Below are 22,874 nucleotides of genomic sequence, written 5' to 3'. Positions count from 1 at the left end.
GTAAAAAGGTTTCAACTTGACCAATTGATTATTTTTAGTTATGTTGATTACTTGATTTATTTCAAAATTGGTATTACATGAATATATTGTCCAATTTGAAATAATAGCTTTGTAATTATTACAGTTAATTAGTTAACAGTAATTATTGGTAAATATTAAAATACCCATAAGATTATATTAAAACGGCGGCGTTTTTGCCGAATTAACGGTTAATTCTTTAAAAAAAATTATTTTTTCTTCTCAAAATATGGCTCAATTTAAAAGACTCATTTCCTAATATGGTAGATTGAAATAATTTTCTACACTTCCATAGTTTTATTACTTTTATACATATAACACATTACACATGTAATAAAAAATAACAAAAATAAAATATAAATTTTAGGGCCGGGTTAGGGCCGGGCTTTAAGGGCCGGGCCGGGCCTAGCCCTTACGGGCTCAATCGGGTCGGGCCGTAGGGTAGGGCCGGGTTTTATTTGTGTGACCCATACCCTACCCTAAATAAAAAAGGGTCGGGCCGGCCCGCCCTAATGGAAGGGCCGGGCCGGGCGGGCTTAGGGCCCAAGGGCCATATGATGAGGCCTAAATTATTATAGAGGCGGCAAGTTTCTCACAATTTGGTATTCCTCAGCATGTAGTGGTGATACGACGGTTTGTTTAAAACCGTGGTATGAATTCATAGATTTGCAAGTGCAAAACATGTCCACCAACATTCCCTCCAACATTTCCCTCCATTCACCCCTCCAAATCCATTTCCCTCTTACCGGACAACAAGAGGCGGCAAAACTGAAAATTTTAAAGTGGCATTCAGACAACATATATGTGGAAAAACATGGTCTGATGCCTTGTACATATATGTGAATCAACATTAATGGCCGTGTCCTAGCTAGCTAGACAACTACACTAGCATATATCCATTCAGACCAAATTATTAGAACACTAGAGAAAAAGTCTTTCCAAAACTAATGCCTTAGCTTAGACCAGCCCACGCCTATACCCCGACACGGCATTCACTCCACAAAACCCCACAAATCGACTCACCCCGACTCTCTCTCCAACTCACTCCGACTCTCTTGCTGTCTGACTCACTCCACAGCCACCCCGACTCTCTAGTACCCAACTCTCGTGGTAGCATTCACTCTCGTTCCAAAACTCCACTGCTACTCTGACAATCTCTTTCCCAATCCCCGACTCTGAAGCCCTTGACCACGAATCCACCGCCTCCGAGATCTCTCTGGTACCCCTCCGATTCTCCCCTAGTCGAGCGAGCTGGGCGCTGGGAATAAAGTCGGCGGCCTAGGCGGGGCTGGACGGCTCTGGACGGTCGGAGCCTAGGCGCTTTCTCCCTTTCTGGGTTCGAGATCAAGAAGGAACACCGCTCCTCGATCAGTCAATTCTCAGACTCTCAGTCTCTCACCGAGTCTCCGGCCAGCTCTCTAGCTCTCTAGCTCGCCGGTAAATCGAATTTCTCTGGGTTTTTGTCTTTCAATAGAATTTCTGGGTTTCAATCTCACAATTTTTGATTTTCTGGGTTCGATTTTCAGGGCTTTCTGGGTTCGATTTTAGGTTCGATTTTTGGGTTCAAGGCTTAAAGGTCGGTGATTCTTCAACCACGAAGCTTGGTGATTCACTGATTCTTCAAGCTCAATTTCTGGGAATTCTGGGTTCGATTTCTGGGTTTAAGGCTTGAAGCTCGGTTCAACCTCGAAACTTGGTGATTCTTCATGCTTGATTTCTGGGTTCAAAATTCAAACTCGGTGATTGACTGATAGTTGAAGCTCGATTTCTGGGTTTTGGATTCTGCAAGCTCGGTGATTTCTGGGTTTTGTGGTGAGTCATTGTCTCAACTCTCAAAGTATCAAACTGTGATTCTGTGAATGTTATAAACTGTGAATGTTATCAAACTGTGAGTCTGTGAATGTTTAGTTGCTGGGTATTGTATTGAACTGTGATGAACTGATGACCGTGTTGTTGATGAGTAGTCAGAGCAGATGACTCATGGTTTCCGTTGTCTTGTAACTCTTGTTGTCTTGTTGAGTTGTTGATGAGAATCATGAGATTAAGTTTGATTGTTTGGACTGCTCTGTTTTGGTCCTTTTGGACAGTTTCTGTGAGTGTTTTGGTCCTTTTATTCTGATGGTAATTGAATTTGTTGGGTTGCAGTGAGGCAGATGTGTATCTATTCGGTGGTTGCATTAAGTCGTGGAAAAACCTCTTTTTTGTGAGACCTGATGCTGTGTTTAATGGGAAGAAACCTTCAGTCTCTCATATCTTCTCTCAGTCTCTCTTTTCTTTCGTTTTGTCATGGAACCTGATGGTAAGTCCTCGATCTTCCTCTTCCTTTCTCTTTTTCTTGTTCACTCTATGTTATGGTGATTGGGATTTAGGTTTTTGAATTCTCGATCTCATTGAAAGTTAGGATATTAATTTGGGATTAATTTGTCAGGGTATGAGAATGTGAAATTGGGGGTTAGGGTTTCTGTTTCTCAATTTGAATTTATGTTACTAATGATTGTTGACAGATTTCTTCTATGTTTAATATGAGATTGGAGATATAGTTAAAGGGAGGACGGTGAGCATTGCGGAGGCACAGTTCGCGACAGCAAAAATGTCACGGTACCCGGTCTCAATTGTGGATAGCCAAGCCATTGCCCAGAACATAAGGTCAGCCCTCGTCAATTAAAGACTGCATTTGTTACATTCAAGGACGCCGAAGCTCTTGAAATCGCCCTCTTGTTGTCGGTGTATATGTACTCAAATTGCTTTCCTCTCTCTTGGAATTGAAGTCAGTGTGCTTAGTAATTCTATTCTCTTCATAAGAAATATTTATGTCTTTACTCTTTTTTTTAATAGGTTTTTTTTCTTAATTAAACTTGGGAACACTCGAGGTTTTATCTCATGTGCCTTATCAGATTACAGCCATCAGAGCAGGCTTCTTCTTCAATGTATACTTTTAAAGGATTTTGATTTTTGTTTGGGAGTAATTTTCAATGAGCATGCATCTTCTTCTGTTTGGCTATAGATATTGAAAAAAAGAACTTGCGTTTTGGATTGCAGGGAGCAACAATGGTTGATCAGATTGTGACTATCTGTTGAATGACCAAATAATGAGATGCCAGTAAGTTTACTTGAAAGTTGTCTGCAATTTGTTGTTTCCTTTGGCCAAAACTTGCAGTTTATTATTGCAATTTATGCAGGAAGTAAAAATGATGAAAAGTGTTGTTTGTGCTGCATTTGCTGAAAGAGTTTCATCAAATGCTGAGGTAGCTAATAACACCACCACACATCTAACACTTTTAAGAATTGTAACCTGTTGAAAACAAATTCTATACAGGGAAGTAAGTACCTTTTTGCTGTATGTGAGATTTTGCCTGGAAATGGAAACAAGTGTAGAGAACTTATGACAATATTTTAGGGTCTTTATGTAGGTGAATGTTTAATTCTTTGGGCTTTTCAGTGACAGAAGGATGATTGAAATTGATTATGTTTTCCTGTTATTTTCGTGTGATGTGAGTGAGAACTATTGATTAGGTAGAATTATGTTTGATTGCGTGATCTTGATTTAAAGTCTAGCAAGAGAGCTTTACCCCTTTTGTATACTTGCACATTTTACCTTAGTATACATCCCTCTCTCACTTTGTCTAATTCCTAAGGTCACTTTGTTTATATATGAACATTTTGGTACTAGGTGTTGCGGATCCTGATGGAACTTGGCGAAACTGCAAGCTCAATATAAAGAACTGCTCATCCGCTCAGCTCAAAACCATTCAAAGTCAGTCTCACAAAAGACATTAATTTCTAATCTATAGTAGACCAATATTAGATCGTTGTTTACATGGCATTTAAATTCTGTTAGTATGTTACAGACTTTGGGTTGCTATCAATGGAATTTTATGGTGTAGTGGTTGTTTCAAATTTGTGTGTGCATTTTTGGCTTTGATATTGAATTTTTTGAAAGTTTTAGAGTTGGATTTGAATCTTGAGTACAAGCCAGATGTCAGGGAAGACTTAGAGGCTGTGGGGAAGAAACTTGAAGAATGCACCGGACAATCATGTGGAAGATGGAGCAGTGACGAAAGCTTTTGAAGTGATAGAGAGAAATTTGTTTAGGTAGAAGTTGTACTGAGGCTAGAAGTTGGTCTTTTTTGGGTTGGCCTTAATTGCAGTTCGCCTTATTTTGTGATCCCTTATTTTGTGGATACATCGGATCCATTTAGAATGCTATGGGATTATAACAGCTTTCTATTATGATTAAATTACCATTCTTTTGGTCATTTTTGCTTCCAGAATCTGAATTTTGCCATTACAACAATAGTAGGAAAATATGTCATTTGATGAGGTTTTTAGGGTACAATCAAACAAAATTACTACAATTCAGACGACGGTTTGTATTGATATCATGGTCTCATATGTCATGGTACAACAGTTTGAGTTATATGTGTCGTGTGAAAGCACACATGCACTGAATTTTTAAGTCATCACACCACATTTTCCTAAAAAGCGTGGTCTGAGTAGAAGTCACACCACGCTGGAATCCTAAAACCGTGGTATGAGTGGAAGTCACACCACGCTGGAATCCTAAAACAGTGGTATGAGTAGAAGTCACACCACGACATATTTCTGTCGACAGCATGTCGGCAGATCTGCCGGTCCATCAGACGACGAAGTCAGCTGCAAACCGTCGACCCAATGATCGGTATACGACGGTTTTCAACCGTCGTCTGACAGCGTTTCATCAGACGACGCCTCGATAGACCACGAAAATGAAAAACGTGAGACGACAGTTTTAAACCGTCGTGTGAAGCCTTTTGTGTAGTAGTGCCTTCTCAGTCTCCCTGGAGATGTTAAAAAAGAATGGGTGGAGGAATTGCTTCACTAAATCATTTTGAGTTTTGGTTAAACCCTCTTACTGGGTTCAAGCCACCAAGACATGAAATTTTGGTTGGTTTTGGTTATTTATAATTGAGATCATTATTGTTTTGGATTGATCGAACACAACTATATATGTTGCTTTTGGTGTTTAATAAAATAATGTTTCCTTGGCATATTTAACTTTTTTTTTCTATGTGACAAGTTCAATACATGCTGAAGTTGATGCAAGAGATGATAGTGAGATGGTCTGATGACTTGTTCATATAGTCAATCTCTTGTATGAGAGTTTGTTTTTGTTCCAGCTCATGCAATTAGGTCAAGTCCCTATATACAATATATAGAATGTAAGCAATTTCTGTGGTTTTTTGTTTTGATGTCATATTTGTACTTTAAATTAATAAAAGTGTGTTATTGAAAATTACAATTTTATATTTCATTCTTATGACTTACCAAACACTACAATAGGAATGAAAAAATAAATTCCAGAATTTAATTTCCAATATGTTCCAAACACCCACATGGAAATACCAAAACCTATTAGATTCCATATTAGTTAGGAAAGGAAAATAATTAATCAGTTTCTTATTTTGACATTCCTGCCAACCAGACGGGGCCTAAAAGATAACTATCGAAATACCTTAACTACAGTCTAACTTAATAGTTTTTAACACTAACTAATGATATTTGCTCACCTAAGGGACAGTTTTAAGGAACTGTGAGGGACAAATGCATCTCAACCACATGTATTAAATATAAAAGCAGAAATTATAAGAACTTAAAACTATGTATTTATTTTCAGCCATCAGATTCACTTGTCCCTCACAGTCCCTTAAAAACTGTCCCTTAGGTGAGCATGCCTACTAACTAATATAATAACATGATTAAGTGAAGAAGTTGTTCAATCTATAAAACAACTTCACAATACTTTCATGAGGTCCTTTGCCTTCAGAGATTCTGCTCGCAAGCCCAGACCTTTCGGTGACCAAACAATTAATGTACCCCTCAATGCATAAATAGAAATATGGAAGGCTTCCATCATTGATTTAGACATGTTTTTGAACAAGTAGATGGTAATGACAACCTACGAAAGCGATGAACTTTAAGAGGATAGATACATTTGAAATCCCAATGTTGTTGTCAGGTGTTAGAGTTGATGGCTTGGTGCCACTGGTTGTCAATTCCTTTTCTTCACCATTGGATTGTCCATCATAAATATCATTATTGGCGTTATGGGCAACTAAATGGTTAGTGCCCTTGAGATTTATGCTCCCTATATTCTGATGGACAGTACATCTGTCCTCAACTTCACTCAGATCTGTCATCTGCTTCACTCAAAGAGAGAGAGAGAGAGAGAGAGAGAGAGAGAGAGAGAGAGAGAGAGAGAGAGAGAGAGAGAGAGAGAGAGAGAGAGAGAGAGAGAGAGAGAGAGATAGTGTGTGTGTGTGTGAGAGAGAGAAAGAGAGAGAGATCGTGGAAGTAAATATTAATTCAGTTGAATAATTTCTTGATTACTCTTGCAATGTCGTTCACAATATCTTTGGTCGTCAACTCATGAGGGAAGACAACCCCACATTTATGCTTCTTGCATTCTGTTTCAACGTATTTATGATTTAGTTTAGTTAATTGTATTGCATGTGTCAATTTCTATCCAATACTGTTGGATTATAGGCCTGGGACTGTTCGGGTTTCAAAAAAAAAACTCTCAGAACCGAAACCAAACCGAACTGCACCTATACTTATCGGTTCGGGTTCTGCATTTCTGTAAGCTAGAACCGACATGAAACCAAACCGTATTCTTTCGGTTCGGTTATGCCGGTTCCTCGGTTCCGAAACAAAAGCTCAACCTGCATTCTTTTGAGTTGTTATCAAATTTCCAGAAGCAAAATTACCAAATGAGAAGCATCCAATCAAGTATAGCAAATGAGAAACCTGAAAATGTGTTATGACCATTTCAAGTGCAGCAAATGAGATACAATTACAAAAGATCAAATGAGAAGCATCCAATCAATCTAAGAATCAAATTAATGAAAATATGAAATTATCAAATTATCAAAGTCATCAACTCATCAAGTGATCAAACTGTCTAAAAAAAAACTGAAGAAGTACCAATGACCAAATTATGAAACTGTCAAAGACCCAATCACATCATCCAATTACCAAACTGAAACTGTCAAATGAATGAAAATATGAAATTATCAAATGATCAAAATCATCAAGTGATCAAACTGTCTAAAAAAAAAACTAAAAAAGTACCAATGACCAAATTATGAAACTGTCAAAGACTCAATTACATCATCCAATTACCAAACTGAAACTGTCAAAGTCCAAACTCCAAACTAGAATAAATATATATATATATATATATATATATATATGTATGTATAAACCAGTTGCATTCTTCAAACTTCAAACTTCAAAGCACCACAACTGCAGACCATAATCACAGGGCAAATGTATGAAAGATCAAACTAGCATAAAAAACCAAAAAAGCACAAAATCACATTTGTGCAGAATGCCAGAATTCAATTTTCATTTTCACAAGCCACAATTCCCACAAAGTCACAAACAATCCATATGTAATCCACATACCACAATCAATCTGAACTTTAAGTTTGTGTGTTTGATCATTTGATCAATTCATCAAACACAAAAACAATCAAAAACTCAAATACTGCAAACTACCACAACTTGTTCCAACTTCCAAATTCCAACAACAGAAATGACAAATCAATCAAATTTAAGTTAAAGACTTAAAGGACAAAAACAAACCTAAGGTCATTTCTTTTTGTTAGTGTTTCCAGTCTTTGAACTTTTTGAAGCATCATTAGCCTTTGAAACTTTGGAAACCTTTGTAGCATTCTTGCTTTGTTGAGTGGCAGCAATCTGTTCAGCCAATGCAGCTGCTTGCTTCTTTGCTTTTCTATCTTCATCTGCTTGTTCTGCACAGAAAATAGAAATAGATAAACACAAGTTTTACACATAATGAAAGCTGAAAAAAAAAATAAAGAGAGCCAATAAGCCATTAACAACAGCAAGTATACCTTTTTCAACCTCTTCAAAGAAAGCCATTTCCTCAATGGTTGGAATATATTCCAATCCCATAATTGCATCAGACTTGAGCCAGTTTTGGAGGCAAATGAAGGCTTCTATTATTCTAGAAGTTAAAGAACTCCAATGTGGATCAATCACCCTCTTCCCTGTGCTGAAACTACTCTCACTAACCACTGTGGAGACTTGGATTGCTGAAACATTCTTTGCCACAGCTTGCAAGTTAGGATATTTATCACCATTCAATTTCCACCAATCCAAAATCTTCCAATTTTCATCATCTCTAGGCTTCTCAATAGGATCTAGCAAGTATTGATCAACCTCTCCTCCAACCACCACTGCTTCACCTTCAAGCTGCTTGTTCCAATCTGCTAGCATTGCAGCCCTCACTCCTCCTTTGTTACCTTTTGGTCTTGGTGCGGCAGGTACGATGCTACTGCCCTGTTTCTTCTTTTGTGCGCTCACTGCACTGTTACCACCACTAGAACATGCATAAATGTCACATTGAGTGACCACAAGCTGCTTCAATTCATCTGATTTCTTCTTAATCTCAACCGAGTCCATGGCAAGGTATATTTCACACACTCTCTCAACATTCTTCAACTTGTACCTTGGATCCAAGACAAGTGCAACCAAAAAAAGCTAATTGATGTCTTCTATGGATCCAAAGTAATTTTTGAACTTGTTCCTCATTTTATTAGCCATTCCAAACAAAATCTTGTCAAACTCAGTTGATTGATTGTCAATGGGCTTGTGAAACAGATGATTCAACTCTTCCCTGATTGTAACTATGTCATGGAAGGCTTTGTGTGCTGTAGGCTTGAGTTGTGCACTCACTTCAACTGTGACATCATAGAACACCTTCAAAAACTTTACAAAAACTGCTGCTTTCTCCCAATCAGATTCAACGGGGGGCCATACCCTCTTGCTAGAGTGTCTTGCTGCCCTAATATTTTCAGCTTCATCAAGTTCTTCATCTAAATCGTCCTCTTCATCAAAATATGACCTATATTTTGCATCTTCCTCATCTGCCATTCTGTCAAAAGCCTTCTTCAATTCTAAAGCTGTGTCCAACATGATGAAGGTGGAATTCCACCTTGTTGGCACATCTAAAACACAGACTTTGCTACAATCTAATATCTCTTTTTCAGCACACAGTTTGAATACATCAAGTCTTTGCCCTGAACTGCTCACATATCGAACAACATTTCTAATGCTAGCCACTGACCTATCCATTATATGTAGACCAGACCTCACAATAATGTTTACAATGTGAGCTAAGCATCTCACATGCATAAACTTCCCATCAAACAGTGGTTTCCTTAGCCATCCACTCTTTTTTTTTCTTTTTCTTTTTTTCTGAAGGTACTCTATGGCAACCTTGTTCGCTGAAGCATTATCGACCGATATAGTCAAAACCCTATCTAAGTTCCACTGAATCAAGCAACTTTCAAGAATTTTTCCTATGGTATTGCCTGTGTGGTTTGGAACAACACAAAAATTGAGCACTCTTTTGTGCATATTCCACCCAGAGTCTATAAAATGGGCAGTGACTACCATATAATTTATGTTCTAACATGAGGTCCATGTGTCTGTTGTCAAACAGACAGAATGTCCTCTTAACTCTCTCTTAAGTGTCTCCTTTTTTGTATCATACATTCGCAAAAAGTTCTTAACCACCACCTTCCTACGAGGTACATCCCACATTGGTACTGCCACTTTACAGAAATGCCTAAATCCTGAACTTTCAATAGCACTGAAAGGCAACTCATCCAATACAATCATCACACAAGCAACATCTAGACATGCTTCTTATGACCATTGCCTTGAAACTAAAGTAGATGTTTGATCGAACACATCACTACTTAAGATTTGTTGACTCTCTTCTAGGTTATTCCTACCAGGGTACCCTTTGCAAACTAGTTTTATATGCTTCCTAAGTGAACTAGTACCATTTTCCCTAGAATCACAAGCCAAATGAGTAGAGCAGTACATACATTGAGCTCACTTCGTATTGCCGACTACTGTCTCCTTTCCGTCAACAATCTCCACTAATGGCTGGTCGAATTTGGTGAAGTGCTCCCAAACAGATGACCTCTCTGCCTTCATCTTCTTCTCCCTCTTTCTCTTCACACTGCTCACAAACTTCTTCTTCCCTTTATGTTTCGAAGAACGAGTTGTTGTCGTCGCCGTCGGACTGGGAGATGGTGCTTCACCAGTGTGTTCATCAGCTCCAGTTTGTTCAGCTGCTTCAGCAGCCACAATCTCATTGTCGGCTACCGGAGAATGAGTCAAATGACTAGAATTAGTAGAATGAGTAGAATGATTCCATTTCTCCAATTGGGGATTTGGGGTTTTCAGAGAAATCAGGGTTTTCAAACTGAAAAGGTGATTTGGGGTTACGAAATGAGGAACTGATGAATTGGGTAAGAATTTTTAGGGTGAATCAACTGTTGAATTGGGTCGACGAACTGAAGAGGGGAAGAAGAAGAACTGATGTCTGAGACTGAGGCTAAAAGCGTTAAGCAATTACCAAACTAAAGCCCTAGCTAAACTGATAACTCATAATAGTAGAAGGACAAGTGTCCGGTTCGTTTTTTTTTTGTTTTGAATGACAAGAACCGAAACCGAACCGTAAAAAATAGTTCGGTTCGATTTAACAGGAAACAGCTACTTTTTAAAAAAAAACAGCACCAAATGGTTCCACGGTTTTTCGGGTCTAAAGTCCCAAGCCTATAGTTAACAATACATATATTTATTTTAAGTATACACTGTTTTGAGTGCACGGGTGATTAAGGTTCAATAGAACTTCTTAGCTACATGACGAAACTCGAAGAATTGTTTTATCTTTAGGACAATGTGCTTGCACGCCTCAATTCAATAAGTTTTTTCTATATAAAAACCAAACCAATATATTATATTATTTTCAATCTTATCTAAATTATTATTCTCATTTTCAAGATATTATCATATTATTTTATGTTTTAATTTTACAAGAATTCCGTCACAGGTTCTTTACAACAAAGTTCAATTGTTATGAAATACAATGCGAATCATTGGATTACCGATCAACCAACTAAAGATCAAATCAACCAAAAACTCAAGCAAATACTTACTTGGGTGAAGTAATTATGTAAAGTTAATTGAAAACATTGATGCGGTTCAACATGAATAATTTAAATTCCTATCAGGACAGACGCAATACGCAATGCATATATAGTTAGTCATCGTCAATATAAGGTCGATAACATAACCTCCAACTAGAGCTGTCAATGGGTCGTGTCGGGTTGGGTTCATGTCGGGTTAAGGTATATGTCGTGTCACAAAATATAAACCCAAACCCAACCCATTTAATAATCGTGTTAAAAATTTAAACTCAAACCCAACCCATTTATTAAACGGGTTACCCGTTTCCAACCCGCTTAACCCATTTAATAAATAGGTCGTGTCTTGTTAGACAAAATGACTCATTTAAGCGTTAACAATGCGACCCATTTAACTAAAAAAATGCATAAATTGATTAAATTCACTAAAAACTTCACAAGACGAAGAATATAAATAATTATCTATAATTCATAAATAATTAAATCCAATAATTAAAAAGCGAAATATTTCAAATTGTCTAATCCTATGATAAAATACTATGAATGTCCAAAATTTCAAGAAGAAACATAGCACAATTGGGTTATACGGGTTCACTTCGTGTTGGCGGGTTGACCCGTGGCTGACCCATTTATTAAATGGGTTATGGCGGGTTGACCCACCGTCGACCCGCTTTTTAATCGTGCGGGTTCAACCCGCTTTATTTCGTGCGGGTTTCGAGTCGTGTTATCGGGTCGTGTCGAAATTGACAGCCCTACCTCCAAGGTCTTAAACCTAATCGAAAAGAACCGGGGAGCAAGATGGGATGAGAGACGTCACTCAGAACCCACCAAACAGTCACCAACAAAGGTATATTATTTTCTGAGTAATAGTTATTGTTTACTCAAGTGAAGTTTTGCCATCACCTTCTACTTGAACTTTTTTTTACGTCCTTTTTTCTAAAGCTTTTTGGAGACATTCTCTAAGCACTAAACCTTCAAGTTGTTTTTATTTTTTTGAATAAAAACCTTCAAGTTATCATAAGTGGGTAAATCCACTATTTAGTCTAGTGATATAACTCTCTTTCCATACCTCCCACACAACCCTTTGTTGATGCCTTGTTGTCGTAGATCAAAATATCGTACGTCGATCAAACAATACCACAAAAAACAAAAAATTTCCCAAGGCCCAAACAATGAGCAACCGTAGCGTGGAGATATGTGGGCCTAGAACAACCCAAACAATTGAGCCTCACTCCAAAATAACCTTCAAAAGAAAGAAAGAAAGAAAATCCTCCTTTATATTGACCAGTGTCCTAACGCGTCTAAACCACTCCGTCTTCTTCTATACAATCTCAGATCTTCTTCTCTCAATTCCCTCACACAGAAGATGGACGCCATAGACTCAGTCGTGGATCCCCTCAGAGAGTTCTCCAAGGACTCCATCCGACTCGTCAAGCGCTGCCACAAGCCCGATCGCAAAGGTAACACGCCCATCTCTGTTTTCTTCTAGATCCGGTTTTGTACGAGCTTTTAAGAGATTTTGATGGATTTGGTGCCCGATTTATTTCTGCTGCAGAATTCTCCAAGGTGGCGCTCCGGACCGCGATTGGATTCGTGGTGATGGGATTCGTTGGGTTCTTCGTCAAGCTGATCTTCATTCCCATCAACAACATCATCGTCGGATCTGTTTAGGTATTCAATTCTGCATCGTTTTTTGTCTAATTAGTTTTGAGTAATTGAATTTCAAGAGATTTTATTTGCATGCAAGAGCTTCTGGATTGAGATTTTTTTTTTTGTGATGGTGGAATATTGCTAAGGTTTAGTTCAGATTATGTGCTTGTGTATTAGAATTTATGAGCTCATTCAGCTGAGGGAGGATTATAATTTAGTAGTTTGTGATGCCTTGGAAATTGAATGCCAGTTTGTGCCTTTGGTTCATGCATCTGTGAGAAATTTAGGAAGTAAGTAGTGAAGGCAATAGCTTATAGCTGCATATTGCGTTTTCCATGACAATATATTTGAAATGGTTTTGTATGCTGAAGTTGCCTATACAATCTTTTGGTGCATGGTCATCGGTTTGAGTATTTCACCCCAGTTGAAGTAGTTGTAATGTTTTGCATCTTGGTTTTGGTTAGAAATACACGAGATGAAATGATGTAATGGACATCTCCTTGTGGCGTGATTGATAAGAATTATGAGTTCTGGTTTTCTCTGTTGCTGTATTATAATACTGTGTTGTGATATTGCAAAGTTCGATATGCTATCACGGTTATCTTCAGTTTTCTGTTATGAAACTTGGTATGTGTCCTGATAACTTGAAGTCACTGTTATTTACATGTTCAGTGGATTTATTGATGTGTAATATATTGATTTCTGTTTTATTGGATTGTTTTGGCAATGCTCTTCTTTCTTCAAACAGTGATATGAGGATTGGGACTGATGTTGTTTTCCTATATAATATCAGGTCATGCTGAAGATCAAGTTTGATAGATGATAGGTGCAGCAATTTGAGAGTTTGAAGAGGAGGCATTAGTGTGTGCTTTTTAGTTCTCATTTGGTTCCCTTTAAGATATGTTTACAGTACGTTTGTAAAACGATGAATCATGCAGTTTCTAATTTTTCACAATTGAGACCTTAATCCATGTGCCTTGTAGTATTTTTTTTTTTCATCCTTATATTGCTTGGTTCTCGTATCTATGGTTGTTCAGTTGCCCCTTTGACCAATAAAGAGCAGCAGAGATGGTAATGTTATTATTTCAATTGTGATAAAAGGGCTGGATTGGGAAAATTTAGACATACATTAAAGAAACGTTGTTTTGATTTCTAATCTTCAGGAGTTGGTACTTGTTTCGCCCAATTGGGATTCGAGTTCTCCAACTGAGCGAGTTTTTAGAATTCCAGCCGCTTCTTACATGGAAGCTATGTTGACTGAATTAAACACTGGAAATGGTTATATTGTGCAGTTAAAATCACTGTTCTTTTCAAGTCATCTTAAAGAAAATGACGTGCATTTGCTAGATCATTTGCAATAATATATAATGAAGGTACAGACAATGATTCATAACTTGATTACACAGAAGTGAAATATAGAACATTATTCTTATTAGATCAGCACAAATGAACCAAGAAATACAAAGCACAACACTTAACTTGCTCACTAGACAGAACGCATTAATATGATTACTCATACTGAAACTAAGCAAAATTGTACATACTAAAACAAAATGAAATCAGTAACTTCTTCTTCCATCACCCTCAGTTATCACATCTTTGAAAGCACCACCGCTTGGGATCATAGGCAACACATGCTCTTGATGTGGTACAATAACGTCCAACAAGTATGGCCCAGGAGTGTCCAACATTTTCTGGATTGCCGCTTTGAGGTCTTCCTTCTTCGTCACACGGGCAGCTGGTACCCCACAAGCTTCTGCGAACTTCAGCATATTTGGAAAGATCTCAGACTCATTTGCTGGGTTGCCCAGGTATGTGTGAGCCCTGTTTGCCTTATAGAAGCGATCCTCCCACTGAACAACCATACCCAAATGTTGATTGTTCAACAGCAGAATTTTGACAGGAAGATTCTCCACCTTGATTGTTGCCAATTCTTGGACATTCATCATAAAACTTCCATCACCATCAATGTCGACAACAATAGCACCTGGATTTGCTGCCGCAGCCCCCATAGCAGCTGGCAATCCAAAACCCATGGCTCCTAAACCCCCGAAGTCAACCACTGTCGGGGCCTAAGATACTTGTAATGTTGAGCCGCCCACATCTGATGTTGCCCAACACCAGTGCTTATAATAGCCTTCCCTTCAGTTAACTCATCAAGAACCTGAATGGCATACTGAGGAGGGATGGCCTCCCCAAAAGTCTTGTAACCCAATGGAAACTTCAATTTCTGCTCTTTCAGCTCCGCCCTCCAAGCTGAAAAATCAAGCTTAAGCTTCTCCAATTTCCCCTCCAATATCCTGTTCAACCCTTGCAACGCTGGTTTCACATCACCACAAATAGACACATGAGGCTGCTTGTTCTTCCCAATCTCTGCAGAATCAATATCAATGTGCACAATCTTAGCCCGGCTAGCAAATGCCTCCAGCTTCCCAGTCACACGATCATCAAACCTCACACCAAAAGCCAGCAACAAGTCAGCCTTGTCCACAGCATAGTTAGCATAAACAGTTCCATGCATCCCAAGCATCTGCAGTGACAAGTCATCTTCATCGGAGCTCGGGTAAGTCCCGAGACCCATCAAAGTACTAGTAACTGGGATCCCAGTAAGCTCCACGAACCGCCTCAACTCCTCACTCGAGTTCAAACACCCTCCACCAACATACAACACCGGTTTCTTCGACTCCGACACCAACCTCACAATCTGCTCCAGATGTACCTCACTGGGGCTTTTGGGCAACCTAGACATGTAACCAGTTAACCTAATGGGTTGGTCCCAATCTGGAACCACAAGCTGTTGCTGCACATCTTTGGGTATATCAATCAAAACAGGGCCGGGTCTACCCGATGTAGCTAGGAAAAACGCTTCTTTAACAATTATAGGAATGTCCTCTACATCAAGAACAAGGTAATTGTGCTTGGTGATGGATCTGGTTACCTCAACAATCGGCGTCTCCTGAAATGCATCAGTTCCGATCATCCGGCGGGGCACTTGTCCGGTGATTGCCACCATCGGAATGCTGTCCATGAGCGCGTCGGCAAGACCGCTGACCAGATTGGTCGCGCCGGGGCCGGAGGTGGCAATGCATACGCCCGGAAGGCCCGACGCGCGCGCATAGCCCTCGGCGGCGAAGACGCCGCCCTGCTCGTGGCGGGGGAGGACGTTGCGGATGGTGGTGGAGCGCGTGAGGGCCTGGTGGATCTCCATCGACGCGCCGCCGGGGTAGGCGAAGACGGTGGTGACGCCCTGGCGCTCGAGGGCCTCCACGAGGACATCGGCGCCTTTTCTGGGCTCGTCAGGGGCAAATCGGGGAATTGGAGTTGCTGGGTCTGGAGGAGCAGCGGTGATTGTTGTGGTAGCGGTGACAGGTGTGGTGGTGGCTTTGGGGGTGAGAGAGTTGGAGATGTGGAGAGGGCGGAAGGGTGTGTGCTTGTTGGGGTAAGGGAAGTAGGGGAGGGCATATCGGGAAAGTGGGTTTGGGGATTTGGTGGGAAGAGAGGGTTTGGAGAAGGAGGAAGAGGGTGGAGCTATGGTCGCCATTGTTGACGAGGTGAGAGAGAGGCGCCTCTCAAGAGTGCAGAGATTTTGATTGCTCCAGTGTGGCTGCGAAGAGGTTGGCTCTTGTCCACAAGAGTTTATCCTATTTATATTTTTAATTTCCCTTTTTCTATGGTTTAAATATTTCATATTTTTTGTTTTAACTCGGTCTTATTTATATATATATATATATATATTTTATTCTTGTTTTTTTTTTTTTTTTGACACAAGGAGTTATTGAAACAAAAGAAATTAGAGCAAGTGCACCCGTTGGGTTATCAGGTCACCAACTATTCACAACTTTTTAGTGTATTTTCACCCTCTAGGTTACGGGCACAGTGTATTTCGTACCTTGGATCACTTTCTGGGTCACCATGGTGACCTGCACAATGTATTTCTTGCCCTGGGTCACGGGCACAATGTATTTCGTGATCTAAAGAATGAAAATATACACTAAAAAAAAATGAATAGTAGGTAACCCAATCGGTGAACTTGCTCTTACAAAGAAGAGAGATCAGCTACTACAGCCGCCATAAGAAAACTAGGAGTCGAGAAGTAAAAACTGTCCTGCACAAAGGCATTCCCATGTGCAGCCGTTAGATGTGCAGCCTTGTTGGTCTTTATGTAATTATTTTTCTTTTTGAGCAAATTAAAAATCTGGTTGTTAAAATATCATAGTCTATCCATTCAAAAATATATATCATAGCCTATACAACTCTTTTTCAGTTCCGTTTTGTGACTACCTTTGAAATGTCTAAAAGTGTTTTTACTACTTTTCAAAAGCGTTTTCAGACAGAGAAGCATTTGTGTTCAAAATTACTTTCAAGTGTTTTGAAAACTACATGAAACACTATGTTTTTTTGTAATATTTTTATATTTATATAAAAAATTATTAATTCAAAATTTCAAAGTTCTTGAAGCAATACAAGCGCTTAGTTTTGTTAATATGGTTTTCCAATTTCACTCGCTTTCTTCCTTCCTCAACCTATGTTGAGGTATAAGTTTAGGCCAACTCATTCACATATTGATAGTTATGATAGCAAGAGAAAACATGAAATTTTCTTTTTTTTTAATTATAAAAATATTGAATAAGTTCTAGAGTTTGTGTAGATTAGATCTCAAATTATGTTTATTTCTAATATGTATTGAGTTATGTTATTTACCTATTTAATGCCTTTGTTTAGGCTAATATAGATATATATTTGACCTTTTTTTTTTTATGGAAGAGTTGGTGCAGCTGTCTTTAAGTCTTAATCATTAATCAAACAGTTGAATAAATGGGGGATGTGAAAAGCCTAGATTAGTAAAGAGTGCTTCATTGGTTATCCAATTTGCTTTACAATTGTGGTATCGGAAAGATATTGCTCAAATGGAGCCATAAAACACAGCACCAGCTTTCCCACTTTGTTTTATTCTGCTATTAGGAGGCTCAAATCATTTGATGAAGCAAGGAACTCACCACGCACCTTACTAGGATAGAAAGACACAAAAAAAAACACAAAAATCAGGACGATGCTCACCTCGATCTACCGATAGTTAGTAGCGACTTATTAATTGCCTAAAGCCAACACTACTAAATAACAAAAGTAAAATAAAGCATGCAAATAAAAGAAAATCAAGTAAGACCAAATGATTGGATCCAGACCCAGATTCCAACCAAGAAATAAAGTATTCAGCAACCCTTTAACCACATGAAAAGTATCCTCAACGCCAAACCTACCACGAGAAAGTATTGATTTTATTTATTTTCAAAAAAAGAAAAAGTTTTGAATTTATTTTAGGGAAAATTTCATAAATAATATATTGTTCAAGTAAATCTAGAATATGTATCTGGCCCAAACTCTAGGTTACTTGACATATTGGTAATAGGGTTAGAATTAGAGATAATATCGGAGAATCTTGGAAATATCCAATCAATGTAATATTACGTTTCCTTGTACAACTCTGATTCTATGCCTTATAATCCTCTATATAAAGATGTCCCTATTATCAATGAAAGTTCGACTCAATTCTCTCCTAATTTCAGTTTTCCTTAAACACGTTATCAGCACGACACCCTAACCCTAAAACCTAATAGCCAAAACCCTAAATCCGAATACAAAAACTTGAAACCCTTTCGAGCCCTGCCGCACACCTTGAAGCCCTTGACACCAAGAGTCAAGAACCGGCAGCATAACATCCAGAACAGGCTGGAAACCTACGGAACCAGCCACTGGAAGCTCCAAACCACCCGCAGCAAATACTCCACTAGTTCATCACCTTCCGGACCTCCGATTGGTACCAAATTTTGCCAGAAGCAGCTTCTCAATCCCAGGATTTAGGAACTGGAAGAAGAACTTTAAAAACTGGTCTAGAAGTTACTGAATCAGCCTACAGAAAAACCAGCAGAAGAAGAAAAAAAGGAGGAAGATGCTGGCCCACGTGCAGAAGAGGCCCAGCAAAGAAAGAAGAAACGCGGCCCAAAAAAAAAAAAAAAAGGAAGCAGGCCTGGGAGAAGGGCAGCCCACCAGCCAACCACCGCTGGCCGTCTGCTACTTTTCCAGCAACTTTCCGACGACTTTTCAGGCCAAATTTTCCGACAACCTATTTTGAGGTAATTTTTACTAAAAGTTCCCATTTTTGAGTTTTTATTCAATTTCTCTTCTTTTTCTTTGGGACTTGCAACCTCCCTTCTTCTACCCCCTCTTTCTTCTTCATAGGGGAGACCAAAAGTCGAATTGTGGGGGTTCGTTCTCACTCCAAGTTTGGAGCTTGTTGAGATCTCCAAACTTAGAGTTTATAGAGAATTTATGATCGGCCACTTACATCATTGTTTCGATCTAATCCAATAGCTCTTGGAATCAGATTTCTTGGAAGCAACTACACTCAAAAATCCCTAATTTCTTGAAAACAATTACTCTCGGAAATTCATAATTTCTTAGGAGCAACTACGCAAAGAAATTTTATATGTTTTCGTGGTAGCTTTTCCCGCTCTAAAACTAACCCTTTTTCTTGTTCTCTTTCAAGATGAGTAACCTAAATAAACTGGACTTCACTCCATTGGGAACAACTGGCTCTGGATATCACAAGTGGGTTCGTGATGTCCGCCAGCATCTCAAGGCCAATGGGATCTTGGATACGATTCTCAAGCCTAGCCAGGACGTGTTAACTGTTAAGCAAGCTTAATCTTTGGAAGCAAATAGAGCAGCCTTGGAGGCAAATAAGGTGAAAGCCATCATTCTAATGACTAGTCATATGGATGATTCGCTCTAGTATGAGTCTATGAACGAAGAAAACCCCAGAAGGTTGTGGGTCTCACTCGAATAAAGATTTGGTAACGTCCGTGATTCCTTACTTCTTGAACTAGAAATGAGATGGCATAGCCTCCATTTCTGTGATTTCAAGTCAGTTATTGACTACAACTCGGAAGCACTTCGCATTAAATCCTTAATGTAATTCTGTGGAAAAGATATCACAGATGTGATGTTGATTGAGAGGACTCTCTCTACCTTCCCCGTCTCTGTTTTGATGGTTGCAAAGAACTATCGAATCTATGTTACTGAAGGACGGATCACAAGGTTTCATGAGCTCATTAGAGCTATGAATGTCGCTGAAAAGTATGACAACATCTTTGTGAAGAAATATAATTCGAGACCAGTGGGAACAGAGCATATTCCAGAGTCCAATTATAATCGCGCCCCTAAGGGAGGGCGCCAAGAGCGAAACCCTAAATCTAGGGACAATTCTGGACGTTCTGGTCCATATTCTCACTCTAATGAGGAATGTAACCGCCAAAATAGGCAGACACGGAACCGAAGATGTCAATGTGGAGAGAGAGAGAGAGAGAGGCAACGAGTCTGACCATGTTAGTGGCGCCACCAACACTAAGAGCCATCTAAATGACGCTTTCAAAGCGCAAAGAGATGTATGTTCTCGATGTGGAGTATCCGGTCATTGGGCACACGTTTGTAGAGCTCGTGAAGAAATTGTCACTGCCTACAAAGCATATTGTGAAGCAAGAGAAGCTCACTATGTGGAACAAGAAGATCAAGAAGATGATCTAGAGTGAAGGGTTAAAGACTTCAAATCTGGCTGGGATCAATAGATCGCCAATTCTGTTTAAGTCTTTATTTTTCCAAGAGATGTAATAGGCAATTGCCATATACTTTGTAGTAAATGTCATTGGTTTAGTTTTTCTTCACATAGGCTCATCCAAAATGAGTATGATGTCTAGGAAGGTTTTGAGATAAGTGATACTTAAGTGAGCTTTGCTCCACTGACATCTCTTTACTTACTTGGTCATATTTATTTTGGAGTTACCAAAAGAATTCAAACGACTACCTTTGTTTTGCATTAGCTAGCATTTGGATTAGATTCTCTCAATAGTTAAGAAACAATGATGTACTCCGTTGACTTACGAATAAAATTTCGAGTTCTTTTCATTATGACTCCATTTTGATTCTGAGCATATTACTTTGTGACTACGATGTCTGGGCTATCAGTATTAGTTTAAGGACATAGAATAGCCCAAGTTCCCCCTTACCAAATGGCACCTTGATTATTGTCATAGAAACTCTCTATGCTCCTAGGGAAAATCGCACCCCATGAATAGCCAAAAGATTCCATACGAAAACACATGTAGAGAACGGAAATGAGTTCTTTTGCAATACCTCTAATGATTGCGAACACAGGCGCATCTTAGAGAAGTTTACGTGTCTCTCTAGTGGACTCTATGTCACTATTCAAGCTATTAAATCCAATAAAGTCGTGAGATAAGATCTCTTGGATTCAGACACATATTGGTTTTGTCACGACAGGATAGATCATCCTGGTCATGATACGATGATCCGTCTACTAAAAACTTCACATGGACATCCATTCTTTCGAGCGAAACGAAGCACGAATCAAAAGTTGATTCCTAGACTAAGTCTGACCACCGCCGCTGTCCACCACCAGCCTAGGGATGGCACAGTTCCTATCCATGACACCATGGATGGTATCCATCATGGTGATGACGCCCCAGGTGAAGCTGCAATCACCAACTTTGCTTCAAATAGTGTTTCAGACGCTTAGGCCCAACCAAAATCCTTATTGGTTGATTCTAGGGTTAATTACATATAAGTGCATCTTTGATTGTTTTTTTAGCCATAAGGCCACCAACTAGTTTTTTCCCTCATAAGGCCACTAGACTAAAAAATGTGTAATACTTTGGATATTAAAAACCAATATATTTACATAAATGCCACTAGAGTACAAAATCAACAATTATTCTCTCTCTCCTCTCCGGCAAGGTCGCCAACCAACTCCGGCGGGTCTTCGGCCGACCTCCGGCAAACTCCGGCGACCACAAAAGCTACTATCACTGACACCAAAAGCTACTCGTATGAGATTTTTAGCCACTTTCGGCGAGGTCACAAAAGCTACTATCACTAGCAACAAAAGCTACTGTCACTAGTAACAAAAGCTACTCTAGTGAGATTTCCGGCAACCTCCGGCGAAATAACAAAAGCTACTATCACCAACAACAAAAGCTACTCCTTACCCAAAAAACCTCTGCTCCTCAAAACGAAAAGCTACTATCCTCACAAACAAAAGATATTGTCACCAATACCAAAAACTACTCTCATAAGCAACAAATGCTACTCTCACAAACACTAAAAACTACTTTTACCAACAACAAAAGTTATTGTCACTAACACCAACGAGCTTCTCTCACTAACATTACAGAGCTACTAACATAGGTACAGAAAGCTACGAACACTATGATGGAAAACCACTAAAATAGTTATAGAGAGCTACTGATTTGAAACAAAAAATCTATTGACATTAGCTTGAAAATGTACTAACATAGACACATAAAGCTACTATCACGATATTGAAATACTACCAGAACAATTACTCGGAGCTGCTAACTTGAAATAATGAAAATGAAAATTGACATCATGTTGAAAAAATACTAACATAGATATAGAAAGATACTATCACTATGTTGAAAAGCCGCTATAACAGTTATAGAGAGTTACTAACTGCAACAAATAACAGTTATAGAGAGTTACTAACTGCAACAAATAACATACAAGAAATGGTTCATTATTCATCAATCAAAATACATCACAACACCATCAGAAAACAGAATTCAACCACAAAACCATCCTCTCATCACACATGAGCACAACTCTCTTTCTCTCCCCTGCAAAATTCCACAACAGATGAATTCAAACAAATCCAAGCCCATTTATTCCAATAAATCACAATCAAATCAAACCAAACTAAACAAATTCTAATCATGCCGTCTAATTAATTTCAACAAAAATACCAGAAGGATTTGGTCTCAACCTCAATAAGTAAACCAAATACAATGATAATAATGAATGGAATTGAAAAGCTTATCACATTTCTTGGCCGGCGGTGTCCCAAATCTGGGCCTTGACAATCTAATCATCGACATGGTTGCTCCGGGTGGCAAACTCAACACCGATGGTGGACTTAGACTCGAGGTTGAACTCATTGCACATGAACCTGGACAACAAATCCGATTTGCCGATACCGGCATGGCCGATCAAGATGACCTTGAAGTGGTAGTCGTTGTCTGACCTGTAGGCCATGTCGAAGAGCTGGAGCGACTTTCCGGTTGGAGATGAAGAGGTCGCAGGCCTTGTCGTCGTCGCCGGAGAATCAGTGCT

At 39.1% G+C, this 22,874-nt stretch overlaps 2 protein-coding genes and 2 long non-coding RNA genes across 4 annotated transcripts; 3 read left to right on the top strand and 1 right to left on the bottom strand.

Moving 5' to 3' along the window:
• The first annotated feature begins 2,367 nt into the window (after nucleotides 1-2,367).
• On the top strand, nucleotides 2,368-3,479 carry LOC112180131. Its single transcript, XR_002928119.2, has 3 exons — nucleotides 2,368-2,742; nucleotides 2,854-2,945; nucleotides 3,058-3,479. It is a non-coding gene; the product is annotated as an uncharacterized LOC112180131 (long non-coding RNA).
• Nucleotides 3,480-3,531: 52 nt separating this feature from the next.
• LOC121050813 lies at nucleotides 3,532-4,274 on the top strand. The gene is made up of 2 exons (XR_005804045.1): nucleotides 3,532-3,772; nucleotides 3,965-4,274. It is a non-coding gene; the product is annotated as an uncharacterized LOC121050813 (long non-coding RNA).
• An 8,033-nt stretch (nucleotides 4,275-12,307) lies between these two features.
• On the top strand, nucleotides 12,308-13,678 carry LOC112175456 (protein transport protein Sec61 subunit gamma). Its single transcript, XM_024313135.2, has 3 exons — nucleotides 12,308-12,484; nucleotides 12,580-12,695; nucleotides 13,468-13,678. The coding sequence occupies exons 1-2, from the start codon at nucleotides 12,391-12,393 to the stop codon at nucleotides 12,693-12,695; spliced, it is 210 nt and encodes a 69-aa protein (XP_024168903.1). The 5' UTR covers nucleotides 12,308-12,390; the 3' UTR covers nucleotides 13,468-13,678.
• A 364-nt stretch (nucleotides 13,679-14,042) lies between these two features.
• On the bottom strand, nucleotides 14,043-16,301 carry LOC112175455 (acetolactate synthase 2, chloroplastic-like). Its single transcript, XM_024313134.2, is given in 2 exon segments — nucleotides 14,043-14,724; nucleotides 14,727-16,301. Coding segments are annotated over 2 exon segments (1,980 nt in total). The 5' UTR covers nucleotides 16,216-16,301; the 3' UTR covers nucleotides 14,043-14,233.
• Nucleotides 16,302-22,874: the final 6,573 nt, after the last annotated feature.

The sequence above is a fragment of the Rosa chinensis genome, chromosome 7 (assembly GCF_002994745.2).
Source record: "Rosa chinensis cultivar Old Blush chromosome 7, RchiOBHm-V2, whole genome shotgun sequence".
Taxonomy (NCBI): Eukaryota; Viridiplantae; Streptophyta; class Magnoliopsida; order Rosales; family Rosaceae; genus Rosa; species Rosa chinensis.
This window is presented reverse-complemented; position numbering and strand designations above follow the sequence as displayed.